Source organism: Cervus canadensis, chromosome 6 (assembly GCF_019320065.1).
Source record: "Cervus canadensis isolate Bull #8, Minnesota chromosome 6, ASM1932006v1, whole genome shotgun sequence".
NCBI classification, from domain to species: Eukaryota; Metazoa; Chordata; class Mammalia; order Artiodactyla; family Cervidae; genus Cervus; species Cervus canadensis.
In genome coordinates this window covers 6,276,669-6,292,950 of record NC_057391.1, presented here as the reverse complement: position 1 = coordinate 6,292,950, position 16,282 = coordinate 6,276,669, and the positions used below count along the sequence as shown (strand labels likewise).

Sequence of the window (16,282 nt, the reverse complement as noted above, 5' to 3'; positions counted from 1 at the left end):
AGCCATTTGGGACCCCTCAGCTCCAGGCAAAGTCCTAGCCAACCCCAAGTGTGATGAACAAACCCTCCCCATTGTACTCGGCTCAAATTACAGAATCATGGGCCCAAACGAACGTTCACTAAGTACTAAGGGGCTCATGTGCATAATTTCACATAAATACATGGTGATACATATTCTTAATAACACTGAATACTTTTTTTAAGTATTAGTTGATGATTTGTAGGAAAGGGGAGTGTACTTTCCTATAAAGTTATTTTAGAACCAGGACTGTCAGTTGCCTACATACTTGTGGGAGCAGAGAGAATGAACAAACAGACTGTAGTTTCATAATAAAATAACAACTCAGGAATCATGTTAATAGCTATCGAAGGCATTGAAAAGAGTTGGAACAAAGAAGAACCTTCCTTATTTCTCGTCTATTTTTTTTTTTTAAACCAAACTCATCTATTTCAGTTGCTGTTTCTAACTCCCAACCCATTTTTGGCTACACACAGCTGTCGTGGTCACTTACCTGCTATGGTGAGGGTGGTAATAAGGAAAAGCCACACAGTAACAGAAATGCAAAGGTTTCAAGTCATGGAAAGAACTACTTAGTTACAGGACTCATATTAATAAAACACCTTACTCCAAAATTTGTGTTGGTAAACTTTTGCTGTAAGTGCTCAAATACCTTAGGCTTTGCAGATCATGTGGTCTCTGCGGCAATTCCTAACTCTGCTCTTTTAATGAAACAACAATAAGTGAGTGGGTGTGACACTGCTCCAACAAGATTTTTTAAATTTTTATTGGAGTAGGTGCCACGGTGGTAAAGAATCCGCCTGCCAATGCAGGAGGCAGAAGAGATGTGGGGTCAGTCCCTGATTGGGGAGATCCCCTGGAGTAGGAAATGGCAACCCACTACAGTTCTCTAACTTGGAAAATTCCATTGACAGAGGAGCCTGGCTGGCTGCACAGTCCACGGGGTCATGGAATCCGACACGACTGGGCCACTAGGCACACACACATAGTTGACTGACAATGCTGAATTCAATAAAACTTTATTTACAAAATAAGGCAGCAGGCGGGATTTGGCCTGTAGGCCACTGTTTGCAAATTTCTGCTTTAGAATAACATTTCCTTTTCTTTCTTTTTCAATTCTCTTTAACTAGAACAATCACTTAAGAAAAATTAATTTGCAACAGAAAGATAAAATGCCACTCTATCATTTACCAGGTTTATTACATTTTCTTGAGAAATCTGTATGCAGGTCAGGAAACAACAGTTAGAACTGGACATGGAACAACAGACTGGTTCCAAATAGGAAAAGGAGTACGTCAAGGCTGTATATTGTCACCCTGCTTATTTAACTTATATGCAGAGTACATCATGAGAAACGCTGGGCTGGATGAAGCACAAGCTGAAATCAAGATTGCCAGGAGAAACATCAATAACCTCAGATATGCAGATGACACCACCCTTATGGCAGAAAGTGAAGAACTAAAGAGCCTCTTGATGAAAGTGAAAGAGGAGAGTGAAAAAGTTGGCTTAAAACTCAACATTCAGAAAACGAAGATCATGGCATCCGGTCCCATCACTTCACAGGAAATAGATGGGGAAACAGTGGAAACAGTGACAGACTTTATTTGGGGGGGCTCCAAAATCACTGCAGACGGTGACTGCAGCCATGAAATTACATATGGTTACTCCTTGGAAGAAAAGTTATGACCAACTTAAGACAGCATATTAAAAAGCAGAGACATTACTTTGCCAACAAAGGTCTGTCTAGTCAAGGCTGTGGTTTTTCCAGTAGTCATGTATGGATGTGAGAGTTGGACCATAAAGAAAGCTGAGCACCAAAAAATTGATGCTTTTGACCTGTGGTGTTGGAGAAGACTCTTGAGAGTCCTTTGGACTGCAAGGAGATCCAACCAGTCTATCCTAAAGGAGATCAGTCCTGAATATTCATTGGAAGGACTGATGCTGAAGCTGAAACTCCAATACTTCAGCCACATGATGGGAAGAACTGACTCACTGGAAAAGCCCCTGATGCTGGGAAAGATTGAGAGCAGGAGGAAAAGGGGATGACAGAGCATGAGGTGTTTGGATGGCATCACCAACTTGATGGACATAAGTTTGAGTAAACTCCAGGAGTTGGTGATGGGCAGGAAGGCCTGGCATGCTGCAGTCCATCGGGTTGCAAAGAGTTGGACACGACTGAGCAACTGAACTGAACTGAACTGAACTGATAACACTGGGGACATTATAAAACACTTCTTTGAATTTGTCTTCTTATCTGTCAAATGGAAATAAAAATTTGTACCTCAAGTGATGTTGAAAGGATTCAGTAAGTGAATACCTGTAAAACACCTAGAAAAATATTCTGATAGAACTGGTAGAGCTTAATAAGGTCTTTTCCTTTCATGAACCGGTAAGGATTACTTGAATATGAATATGTCACGAAACTTCTTTTTTGTCTCCAATCTTACCTACTTACCAGCATATTCATTGATCCTACAGCAATGGGTTTATCCTTCAATTCTGGATTGTCCCTCATTTCTACAGCTGCATAGAAAGCATCCATGTCAATGTGCACTATGGTACTGTTCAGATCCCGGCTCTGTTCCAACTCCATTGCAAATCTGTCAACCTTAATTTTTGAAAAGTTAACACATTTTAGGACTATAATATTGAAATAACAGTAATCATAACACTACTCTTTTTTTCCCCCACTCCACTTGTGGGATCTTAGTTCCCTGCCCAGGGATTGAACCCAGGCCCATGGCAGTGAAAGCACCAAATGCTAACTGCTGGACTGCCAGGGAAATCCCAAACACCAATCTTATTTTCAGTAGGTGTCTGTTTGTCTCTGTCCATCCATCTGGCCATCACTCATCCACCCATTCCCATACCTATCTATATATATTTGATTATTGTTTATTAAGGCTGGTAATGGCTTTTATTTCCAAGAACATGGGCAGTCTGTTCTCAAATATCATTCCCTACCAACTCTTTCATTTTTCAGTACCCACAAGTACATAATAGGTACTTAATAAATATTTACTGAATGAATAAAGCATTCCAACTGCTTATATATCAAATGATTCTACTGCTTTATAAATTTGGAAAACTTACTGTAACTAAAAGCTTCTGTTTAGGTAAAATAAACAACTTCCATCTGACTCATAATATTAATGTCTTAAAATACTAAGAAAGGAAATGTACAATAAATGATTATACTTTGGCATATGATGTTTATATTGAATAGTACTGTACAACTGATTGTCTTAAGGCATGATGTAAACATTTCCTCTGTAGAATTGCTATTTTAAGGCTAAAATTTGATAATTGGTAGTCTATTTGAATCAAAATTGAAAATTTAATCTATAATTTATTACTTCATGAAATTTCAACAATAATAGTGAGAAATCTTGATTTTTAAGGAATTTTGTTTCTTTAGAGAAAAACAGTTGGACTGATAAGAAAGAAGACAGAGAAATGAAAGAAATAACCAAAGTAGGGCAGTGAGAAACAGCTTACATAGCAAACACACCCATTCCCAAGTGTTCCGTTCTTGTGGCCTCTACTGTGCAGGCTGCAAAAGCTAAATATACGGTATTCTAGCTTCCTCTGCAGCTGACGGTGGCTATGTGACCATTTTAATCTAGCAACGTATAAGGAAGTCAGTAAGACCCTCAAGTAAAATCATGAAGAGAAGAGAGAAGCAAGCTACTGAATGAAACAGAATACATGAAGAGCGTGGAAGTGTGTCTGGCACATGGTCCAAGTTTAACAAATGCAACTTTAACTCATAAAAGGATCCCTGGAAAACTTCACAACAAAGCAATAAAAAATTAAGAGAAAAACAGCCAGAAATAAGCAAGTGGGGTGAGCTCTGAATGAAATGTGACAATCCCTAGAGAAGGTTTTCTAAAAGGTGGGAGACTTTCATGGGGGTATAATGGAGCCTTTCCCCCTTGTTTGACTTCAACCTTGTTTTCATTCTGCAGAAATTTTCTTTTCAAGGTCTTCTTTCTTAATGTTATAGTGACACTAGTTAACTCCTAGGTACAAGTCAAAACTGTAACTCCTTTAATCCTCCAATTAAAAATCATTTTAGAAAAAGTAAAACCAAAAACAAATAAGCAAACAAACAAACAAAAAAAACCCTGAGAAAACAAACAGAGAACTGCAATCCCTCTTTTATAAACAATCACTCTGATTCACATTTGTCTCCAATAGCCACAGTGAGGCTTCCGAGAGGATCCAACCTTGTTTAGCCGGAAACTCGCTGAGTGACCTAGCTGCTCTGTGCCTTCAGGCTGCTGCTCTGCGTACAATGCCCTTCCCAGTTCTGACACCAGCCCTCAAGGAGCTCAGAGGCCCCTCAGTCACACCAGGCCTCTGTCCCCTGTGCCGCAGAATTCAGTGTTCCCTTACTTGCTCTTAGGATGGCACTTACCGTACTAGCTTCTAAATTGTGAGTTCCATCAGAAGAAAGACTATCTGCTTTGAAATTTTTTCCTCATTGGAAGATTAAAAGGTACAAACTTAAAAAAAAAAACTTAAACAAATAAAAGGTACAAACTTCCAGTTACAGAATAAATGAGTCATGAGAATGAAATGTACAACATGAGGAATAATATTATAGTGACTTTGTATGATGACAGATGGTAACTATAGACCTACCATGGTGATCATTTTGTAACATAGAGAAATATCAAAACACTATGTTGTACACCTGAAACTAACACAGTGTTACAGGTCAACTGATCTAATTCAGTTAAAAAAAAAAAGATGAATAAGATTTGGGGTCTAAGGTACAGTATGATGACTATAGCTAACAATACTCTACTGATATGTGAAAGTTACTTAGAATGTAAATCTTAAAGTTTAGCAACATGAAAATAAATAACGGCAACTATACAAATAAATTCCTCATAAAAGAGAAAGGGAAGAGAGACTTATACACCCACTTATATTTATCAGTATAAATTTTATTCTTTTATATATGGACATGATTTAGCATTGAACAACATATATATACTTATTACATACGTATAGTATATATATCTCATTTAAAAAGAGAAAATAGTATTTGTAGAAAAAGTTTGGAGAAGGCTGATTTCACAGTGAGACACTACATCTAATAAATAGAATTTTTTTAACATTATTCCAATTTATCATCCAGATTTAAAATAACTATTTCTTCCAGTACTTCAATTTTATTTTATTTTTTTTAAACATTTATTTTTATTTACTTGGCTGCATAGAGTCTTGGTTGTGGCATGTGAGATCTAGTTCCCTAACCAGGGATCGAACCCAGCCCCCCTGCATCAAGAGCACAGAGTCTTAGCCACTGGACCACAAGGGAATTCCCAGTACTTCAATTTTAAAATAGAGAATGACATCCTGACATTAAAAAGATGTAAACAAATCATGGGGACTAATAAAAACAAGGGTAGATTAACCCAGAAAATGTGCCTAAGAATTGAGTTGACTGAGCATAAGGGAGAAGCATCTGAAGTATCTTAACCCAGAAACACTGAAAAGGAAGAAGACAATAAATAGAAAGCAAGCCAAATGGGGGAATAATAAAAAACCTCTCCTTAGACTCATAAGTTAATGCTCTGACAGTTTCTTCAACCATCTGTTGTCTTTCTGTGCTCACAGCAAGTGTACCGTTGCCAAAAGGAAACCTCGCCACCGAATGAGTCACACATTCCACTTTCCTTTACTATCTCTTATTAGTCACCCTTGTCTGAACTCTTCTTCTGCATCTACCAAATGCACACCACCACTGCTTTTTTCCAGTTTCATCTGCTGAAATCTTCATTCATGGTTTCCTTCCCTCCATTTTTCCTTCCAAGTGACTTCCAAGTCATATATATATATCTTGTATATACCCAAGTATATAACATGTACCTAGTCCCTCTCGCTACAGTTCAGAGCCAGGGTCTGTCACAGTGTGTAAGGGCTTTGTTTGGGTCTCAGGCCTGCCACTTACTAGTTAAATGATAGTGGACAACTCAACCCCTCTCATTTTTACTTTATTTGTAAAGAGGGACTGCCATGCTGCAGTCCATGGGGTCACAAAGAGTCAGACACGACTGAGTGACTGAACTGAACTGAAGGAGAGACTAAACCAATTTGAAAAGGTGGAAAGAATTAAAAGAGATACCCATGTAACACACTTATCTAGGGATGTGGTAAGGGCTTAGTGATATTACCTATAGTTTTTAAAGTAGAAATGACATTTGTTGATTATATTATATGTAATATGCAAAATGCTTATGTTAACTAACCCGCTGGTCAAATTAATTCAGAGATACTTATTATCCCCATTTTATATATGAAGCTAAAGCTGAGGAAGATTATGTAATTTGCTCTTAAGTCATAGAACTGGTCAAAATGTTAGAACTAAACCTGGAAATCAGGTTTCTCTAAAGCCTGTACTCTTTCCATTATATCATGATACTTCCCTAAAACAAAAATTTTTTAAAGTATTTAACACTGAAATAAGCTCAAATAGAGATCTAGAGGCATATTTTATATCCATATTATGTCTTATTTACATTTTAAAAATTATTTTTAAAAGATTATACTTAGGAGATTACTTCAGAAATACTGTTTTTCATTTTCTTAACTTAGTATTAACCTAAAAATTGTGGAATAAATCTGAGTTCTCCAAGTCAACTGTTAAAGTGGTCAAAGCGCACTGATTTACTGACTAGTTGCCATTTAATATGACATGGATGCTTATCTATTCATGAGCCCAAGCTACACTAAGACGCTCTGACAGCTACAAAAATGATTATGCTTTTAAGTTTAATGAGGATGGGATCGGGTAGGGATACTTAGGGAGGTTCTGAAGAAACATCGGGGGAATTCATGCCTTCAGAGCTTACTTATTACATATAATAAAATCTGTTTGGAAATTTCATTACTCTAAAACAGAAACACATTTCCCATGAAAACCTCTCTGTTCTTTCAGACCTTCTAGCCTCCTTAGGATTTCCTCAATCCCCTCCCACTTATATAACTTCTTTTAAAGGAAGCTCAAAAACTGAAACAATTTTATAATCAACAAAAAACACACTTCCTGCCATTTCCCTTGCAAAAGATGCCACAGAGCCTCCCATGGAAGAGTCAGCTAAAACCGTAACAAAACGTGAAGTTCTGCTACACAATGTAAGGGATTCTCTATTTCTTCAGATTATTAGCATATTTAAGGATATGAGTTTTTAAAGTAGTATAAACAGCAAGACGTTGCTATGCCACTCCTATGTATTACATCTTTAAAACTTTATTAAAGATATTTGTAGGCTATAAAGCAAAAAGAGTTCCAGAAACTAAACTGCCTAAGGAGTAATATCAATTTAAAAACAATGTTACTTTGGACTGAATGGAATTTCTTTTTAACTTGATGAAATAATGCTTAATCTTGTATGAAAAAAACAATGGATGAAGAGAAAATGTTTTTCTAAAGAAGAGTGGTGAGGAGGAATATTAAACTATATTATTATCATTTAATAAATAAAATTGCGTGGTACATATTAGAAAAATCTTTACGAGTGACAGACAAAAAATATTTATTATACGATAAGATCTATAAATGAGGAGAAATAAACTCTAGAAATGTGAGCAAAGAATATTGCCTTGGACTGCTAGTTGAACCCTGAAGTCTACTCTCTTCCTTCCATAGTAATAGATTTTTAGTTGAGCATATGGCCACCCACTTAGAGAATATATTTTCTAGCTTCTCTTGCACTTAGGTGTGGCCATGAAACTCAAATGTGAGCTAAGGTAACATGCGTAACTTCTCTTTCACTAGCTTAATAGCAAATTACTTTCCTCCAATGAAGTTCTCTCCTTTTTCTTTCTTTCAATGTATAACAGAACCTGAGTCTCTAAATTACTACGGTGATCAGAACCACCAGAGCAGCTGGGACTACTTAACCTATAATGTGGGAAAGAAATAAACTTATCTGAACCATTATATTTTAGGGTCTCTTGTGCCAGTTACTTAGCCTATATCCTAACAGAATAAAGGAGGCTATTCCCATAAGAGGGAAATACTGATGGCTAACTTAACATGTGAAAAGACATTCTTTCTCTGTTGTAATCAAACGAGGGCAAAGTAAAACAACAATATTTTGGACATTGTATCAGCAAAAACTAAAAGACTGATAAAGTTGATAAAATGGAGTTTTACACAAGTATGTGAGGAAACCATCATTTTTATGTTGACAATGTAAAATGGTACAATCTTTGGTGAAAATAACAGGACAAGAGTGCAAAGATACATGAATACAAATGATCATCACAATATTATGTACCTCCACGGACTGACCTGCCATGAAACATTAAAAACGATGATTTGACAAATTATCTTTAGTCATGATAGCAGACTACTCAACATAGAAGATAAAAAACTAGCTTGTGCTCTAGGAAAGCATATGTCCAAAAAAGACGACATACTAGTTTGGTAAAGAAAACTAAATTTATAATATCTGAACTCCCATCATGAGAAGAATTTTATAGCACACTCGATTAATGTTATAAATTTATTGCTATGTTATAGCTTAAAGTACTTTGTAAAACTGAATCAGATTTTGATAGAGGGTAAAACTCTCTAAATGTAAACTTTAGTTTTACTGCCTTGAGTTCTCATTCTACCACCTAATGCCTTATAGACTGGCTCTTCTCAAACTTTTCTATTGAAATAACTTGTAATACCACAGGAAATTGAGCATTTATTCCCCAAAGATGCCAAAGAAGCCAAATGACCCCAAACTTTTAGAAGTCTCGTGTTTTATCTTAAAAATTCATGTACATTTGGCATTTTACTATTTACATGACTTTTTGTTTTACTATAACACAATTACGTTTCAAAGTACTTCTAAATTTAATTAGTTAACATGTTCCCCCAAATATTTTTTGAAAAATTAGTTTTTCAAAAAACATGTCACATTTATCTTGGGGCCTTTTCCAACTGCAACATATGATTTGGATTAAATCCTAGCTCTGACAACTACCCGTCATATGAAGCTGGGCAAGTCACTTAACCTAACTAAGGCTCCATCTACTTCCTGTATAATGGAGGTGACAATGTTTAGGTGTGCGTCTTTATGTAAAAACATAGAGCAATTTTTTACAAAGGTGTATGCACATTTGTTAAATTTTTATGCTTTACAATGTAACAAACATTTACATTTCACCTTGTTTTCAGTTATAATTTGGCCATGATGCATTTTAACTACCAATTATTATTCTATCAGGGCCTACTATATTTAGCAATTGAATTAATACCTGTAATTGTGCCTTCCTCAGCTGCTGGCTGGTAATTTGAGCTTTTTGTTGCAACATATTTTCAATTCGTTGGTTGACTTGCTTTTCTTTCTTGAGCTCATTTCCATAAAATCTGGACCCCTAATGCAGGAAAACAATGCAAAGCATAAGAGAAAGGGCTGAAGGAAAGCATCACTATGAACCTGATGGCTAAGAGTACAGGCTCTAGAAAGAGAATGGCTTGAATTCAAAACTTACCTCCATTACTTACTAGCTCGGTGATCCTAAAGTTCATCTTACTATGCCTCAGGCTCCCTAATCTGTAAAATGAACTTATAGCTACCTAAATCACAAGATTGTTGTGAGGCAGTAAGCACAGTACAAACTCTTCAAGATGAGTACAGATCTGCATTTGGGAAATAAAAGCATATCCTAGGTGGGATCCTCCGGGCACATCCAAGGATTTAGTCAGCTGGGTCATCAATTATCTCCTTTACTTTCATTGTAAATTTATGGTAAAAAATTAACTAACAGAAACCTCAATTAAATACTCAGAGATCAGAAGAGGGAGCTCTGGCCCCCTTTGATGATAGCAGAAAGCATCAAAAAAACCTTTCCTGGCAACGACTCAGGCAATGAAAAGTCATGGCCTCTGTTTACTATATACCCTTGCCAACTTCCTTTTCTCCTCTTGGAAAGAGTTCTTCCCTTTATTTTTGCTAAGCACTTGCACGTGGCTTGCCATGGCTGCAGTCCTTGAACTGCAATTCTCTGCTAATCTCAAACAAAGCCATCATTTTTTTTAATGGAGAAATAATTAGCAGTCTGTTTTAGGTAAACAGTACTTTTGAATATTTAATATTAGCCATTAAATAAAATGTAGAAAGTAACTTTTAGAAAATAATCTATCATTCCATCAGTGAACATACTATCTACCCATTTATAAGACTGATGGACATTGAGATCATTTTTACATTTTGGCTATCATGAAAACGGCTGCAATGAACAATTGTGTACATTTTATGTGGTCACATGTTTTCACCTTCCTTGGATATGTACCTGGGAGTAGAATCTCTGTGTTACATGGCAACTCCCCACTTAACCTTTTGAGGAACTGCAAAAACCATTTTCCAAAATGGCAGAAGCATTTCACAAGACTACCAGCAATGTATAAGGATACCAATTTCTCCATATCCTTGCAAAATCTGTTACTGTTTGTCTTTATTACAGCCATTCTAGGCTATCATACTCTGTATCTCATTGTGGTTTTGGGGTTTTTGGGTTTTTTTTAGCTACACTGGGTCTTCATTGTGGCATGTGGGGGGCATCGTTAGTTGTGGTCCATGGGCTTCTATAGTTGGGCTTAGTTCCCCAACCAGGGATTGAACTCGCATCCCCTGCATTAGAAGGTGGATTCTTTTTTTTTTTAATTTATTTCTTTTAATTGGAGGCTAATTACTTTACAATATTGTGGTGGGTTTTGCCATACATTGACATGAATCAGCCACAGGAGTACACGTGTCCCCGACCCCAAACCCCCTCCCACTTCCCTCCCCACCCCATCCCTCTGGGTTGTCCCAGTGGACCAGCTTTGAGTGCCCTGTTTCATGTATCAAACTTGGACTGGTCATCTACTTCACATATGGTAATATACATGTTTCAATGCCATTCTCCCAAATCATCCCACCCTCACCTTCTCCCAGAGTCCAAAAGTCTGTTCTATACATCTGTGTCTCTTTTGCTGTCTTGCATATAGGGTTGTCATTACCATCTTTCTAAATTCCATATATATGTGCTAATTGGTGTTTTTCTTTCTGACTTACTTTACTCTGTATAATAGGCTCCAATTTCATCCACCTCCTTAGAACTGACTCAAATGTGTTCTTTTTAATAGCCATTATGTATATGTACTACAACCTTCTTATCCATTCATCTGCTGATGGACATCTAGGTTGCTTCCATGTCCTAGCTATTGCAGGCAGTGCTGTGATGAACATTAGGGCACATGTGTCTCTTTCAATTCTGGTTTCCTCGGTGTGTATGCCCAGCAGTGGGATTGCTGGGTCGTATGGCAGTTTTATTTCCAGTTTTTTAAGGAATCTCCACACTGTTCTCCATAGTGGCTGTACTAGTTTACATTCCCACCAACAGTGTAAGAGTTCTGTTTTCTCCACACCCTCTCCAGCATTTATTGTTTGTAGACTTTTTGATGGCAGCCATTCTGACCAGTGTGAGATGGTACCTCATTGTGGTTTTGATTTGCATTTCTCTGAAAATGAGTGATGTTGAGCATCTTCTCATGTGTTTGTTAGCCATCTGTATGTCTTCTTTAGCCATCTGTATGTCTAGTTCTTTGGCCCATTTTTTGATTGAGTCGTTTATTTTTCTGGTATTGAGCTGCATGAGCTGCTTGTATATTTTTGAGATTAATTCTTTGTCAGTTGCTTCATTTGCTATTATTTTCTCCCATTCTGAAGGTTGTCTTTTCACCTTGCTTATAGTTTTCTTCACTGTGCAAAAGCTTTTAAGTTTAGTTAGGTCCCATTTGTTTATTTTTGCTTTTATTTCCATTACTCTAGGAGGTGGGTCATAGAGGATCTTGCTGTGATTTATGTCAGAGAGTGCTTTGCCTATGTTTTCCTCTAGGAGTTTTATAGTTTCTGGTCTTACATTTAGCTCTTTAATCCATTTTGAGTTTATTTTTGTGTAAGGTGTTAGAAAGTGTTCTAGTTTCATTTTTTTACAGGTGGTTAATCAGTTTTCCCAGCACCACTTGTTAAAGAGATTGTCTTTTCTCCATTGTATATTTTCCACTCATTTATCAAAGTAAGGTGTCCATAGGTACGTGGATTTGTCTCTGGGCTTTCTATTTTGTTCCATTGATCTATATTTCTGTCTTTGTGCCAGTACCATACTGTCTTGATGACTGTGGCTTTGTGGTAGAGCCTGAAGTCAGGCAGGTTGATTCCTCCAGTTCCATTCTTCTTTCTCAAGATTGCTTTGTCTACTCGAGGTTTTTCTGTATTTCCATACAAATTGTGAAATTATTTGTTCTAGTTCTATGAAAAATACCGTTGGTAGCGTGATAGGGATTGCATTGAATCTATAGATTGCTTTAGGTAGTATACTCATTTTCACTATATTGATCCTTCCAAGCCATGAACATGGTATATTTCTCCATCTATTTGTGTCCTTTTTGATTTCTTTCATCAGTGTTTTATAGTTTTCTATATATAGGTCTTTTGTTTCTTTAGGTAGATCTACTCCTAAGTATTGTATTCTTTTCACTGCAATGGTGAGTGGGATTGTTTCCTTAATTTCTCTTTCTGTTTTCTCATTGTTAGTGTATAGGAATGCAAGGGATTTGGTGTATTAATTTTATATCCTGAAACTTTACTATATTCACTGATTAGCTCTAGTAATTTTCTGGTGGTGTCTTCAGGGTTTTCTATGTAGAGGATTATGTCATCTGCAAACAAGAGTTTTACTTCTTTTCTAATCTGGATTCCTTTTATTTCTTTTTCTTCTCTGATTGCTGTGGCTAAAACTTCCAAAACAATGTTGAATGGTAGTGGTGAGAGTGGGCACCCTTGTCTTATTCCTGACTTTAGGGGAAATGCTTTCAATTTTTCGCCTTTGAGGATAATGCTTGCTGTGGGTTTATCATACATGGCTTTTACTATGTTGAAGTATTCGTGGCTCAGTGGATAAAGAGTCTGCCTGCAATGCAGGAGACATGGGTTCGATTCCTGGGTCAGGAAGATCCCCAGGAGAAGGAAATGGCAACCCACTCCAGTATTCTTGCCCGGAGAATCCCATGGAGCCTGGCAGGCTAAAGCCTATGGGGTTGCAAGAGTCAGACATGACTGAGCAACTACGCACACAGCACTCGTGTTCCTTCTATTCCTGCTTTCTGGAGAGTTTTTATCATAAATGGATGTTGAATTTTTTCAAAGGCTTTCTCTGTATCTATTGAGATAATCATATGGTTTTCATCTTTCAATTTGTTAATGTGGTGTATCACAATGATTGATTTGTGAATATTGAAGAATCCTTGCATCCCTGGGATAAAGCCCACTTGGTCATGATGGATGATATTTTTTAATATGTTGTTGGATTCTGTTTGCTAGAATTTTTTTAAAGGATTTTTGCATCTATGTTCATCAGGGATATTGACCTGTAGTTTTCTTTTTTTGTGGCATCTTTGTCTGGTTTTGGTATTAGGGTGATGGTGGCCTCACAGAATGAGTCTGGCAGTTTACCTTCCTCTGCAATTTTCTGGAAGAGTTTGAGTAGGATAGGTGTTAGCTCTTCTCTAAATTTTTGGTAGAATTTACCTGTGAAGCCATCTGGTCCTGGGCTTTTGTTTGCTGGAAGATTTCTGATTACAGTTTCAACTGTGCTTGTGATGGGTCTCTTAAGATTTTCTATTTCTTCCTGATTCAGTTTTGGAAGGTTACACTTTTCTAAGAATTTGTCCATTTCTTCCAGGTTGTCCATTTTATTGGCATATAGTTGCTGATAATAGTGTCTTATGATCCTTTGTATTTCTGTGTTGTCTGTTGTGATTTCTCCATTTTCATTTCTAATTTTGTTGATTTGATTCTTCTTTTTTTCTTGAGTCTGGCTAATGGTTTGTCTATTTTATTTATCTTCTCAAAGAACCAGCTTTTAGTTTTGTTGATTTTTGCTATAGTCTCCTTTGTTTCTTTTTCATTTATTTCTGCTCTAATTTTTATGATTTCTTTCCTTCTACTAAGGAACCTGGGGTTCTTCATTTCTTCTTTTTCTAGTTGCTTTAGATGTAAAGTTAGATTACTTATTTGATTTTTCTTGTTTCTTGAGGTATGCTTGTATTGCTATGAATCTTCCACTTAGCACTGCTTTTACTGAATTGCATAGGTTTTGGGTTGTAGTGTTCTCATTCTCATTTGTTTCTATGCATATTTTGATTTCTTATTTTTTCAGTGATTTGTTGGTTATTCAGAAGCATGTTGTTTAGCCTCCATATGTTTGTATTTTTAATAGTTTTTTTTCCTGTATTTGACATCTAATCCTACTGCACTGTGATCAGAAAGGATGCCTGAAATGATTTCAATTTTTTTGAATTTTCCAAGGCTAGATTTATGGCCCTGGATATGATCTAATCTGCAGAATTTTCCGTGTGCACTTGAGAAAAAGGTGAAATTCATTGTTTTGGGGTAAATATCCTACATATATCAATTAGGTCTAACCAGTTCATTGTATCATTTAAAGCTTGTGTTTCCTTGCTAATTTTCTGCTTGGTTGATCTATCCATAGGTGTGAGTGGGGTATTAAAGTCTCCCGCTATTACTGTGCTACTGTTAATTTCCCCTTTCATACTTGTTAGCAAATGTGGAAGGAGGATTCTTAACCAGTGAATGACAAGGGAAGTCCCTCACTGTGGTTTTAATTTGCTTTTTCCTAATGACTGATGAACATCTCACGAGCCATTCTTATATCTTCCTTAGTAAAGTGTCTATTTATATGTTTTGCACATTTTTTGATTGGGTTGTCTTCTCATTAATGAGCTGTAAGAATAATCCATATTTTCTGGATGTAAGTCCTTTAAGAGATGTGTGTTTTGAAAATAGGTATTTTACTCTAGTATGTTGCTTATCTTTGTATTTTTAATGGTATCTTACAAACTTTTTGAAATTTGATGAGAAATACAAATTAATGCTACACTGCATTACCGAAGACTGGCAAATCCAAAAGTATGGTAACATACTGTGTTGGTATGGTTTCAATATACTCTTATATACTGGCAGTGGAAATGTAAATTGATACACATACTATGGAGGGCAATTGAGCAATTCATTGAAAACTATACATGTATATATCCTTTCAAGCTATCTGTATTTGGTTCAGGAAATCTCTCCTATAGTTATATTTGCCCATATGTAAAGTTATGAAATTGGAAAAGGAAATGGCAGCCCATTCCAGTATTCTTGCCTGGAGAATCCCATGGACGGAGGAGCCTGGTGGGCTGCTGTCCATGGGGTCGCACAGAGTCGGACATGACTGAAGCAACTTAGCATGCATGAATGCACTGGAGAAGGAAATGGTAACCCACTCCAGTATTCTTGCCTGGAGAATCCCAGGGACGGAGGAGCCTCGTTGGCTGCCATCTATGGGGTCGCACAGAGTCGGACACGACTGAAACGACTTAGCAACAGCAGCAGCAGCAAAGTTATGAAATACAAGGTTATTCACCATAGTATTATGGGTAAAGATGAAAGACCAGAAATGACTTATATGTTCATTAACAAAGATTCTGGCTAGTTCAATAAATAATAGTATATCCACCTATGTAGGCATAAAAAAGAGGGAAGATCTTTACTTTCTATACAGAAAGACTTCCAAGATATAACTGAAACAAAAACAAAAACATCCATAATTGTAGTATTCTCCTCTTGGGGTGGGAAAAAAGGGCTGAAAAAGAAGGTATATGTTACTTTGCTTTAACAAGCATACTATATGCATGTTAAGTACCAAGCAGAATGCAAAAGCATTAGCAGAGAAGGGAGATTATTCTACATGCATTGGAGCTTAACAATTTTATATATTAAAATACTTAAAATGTTATCTAAAACTCACTAATTTTCTATTTAAAAAAAGTAAAAAGGTTACTAAGTTAAAGATATTGAAAGAAAAAAAGAAACATACCTTTGTGGCTTCCATTATAATTTTGTTAATTTTCTCTTTATCTAATCCTTCCATTCCAGCTTTATTATCATTAAGTCCCATCCTGAGCAGAAGATCATCTCTGTAATTGTCACTCTTCTCCTTTGCGCTGTCACTGTTCTCCTTTGTGCTATCCATGGTGTAAACTTGAAGAAAAGAAAAAAAGTTAATGGTAAAATGGCTCTTTTCAGTATCTGAAAAAGCATACCAAACAAACATGTTTTTCAAAGCATTCATAGAGGACAAGGGTTTGGGAGAGGGGTGTCATTTTAATAACTGACATAGAAATCAGCAAAACAAAAATGCC

General features: G+C 36.5%; 1 protein-coding gene across 1 annotated transcript in view; it reads right to left on the bottom strand.

The window, feature by feature from the left end:
• POLK (DNA polymerase kappa) overlaps positions 1-16,282 on the bottom strand; it is a 76,994-nt gene that overhangs the window by 22,484 nt on the left and 38,228 nt on the right. Inside the window, exons 2-4 of the mRNA XM_043470691.1 lie at positions 15,958-16,121; positions 9,289-9,408; positions 2,474-2,626 (exon numbers count right to left, since the gene is read on the bottom strand). Of these exons, the coding sequence (XP_043326626.1) occupies positions 2,474-2,626; positions 9,289-9,408; positions 15,958-16,113 (429 nt within the window). The 5' untranslated portion in view covers positions 16,114-16,121. The remainder of the gene's footprint in view (positions 1-2,473; positions 2,627-9,288; positions 9,409-15,957; positions 16,122-16,282) is intronic.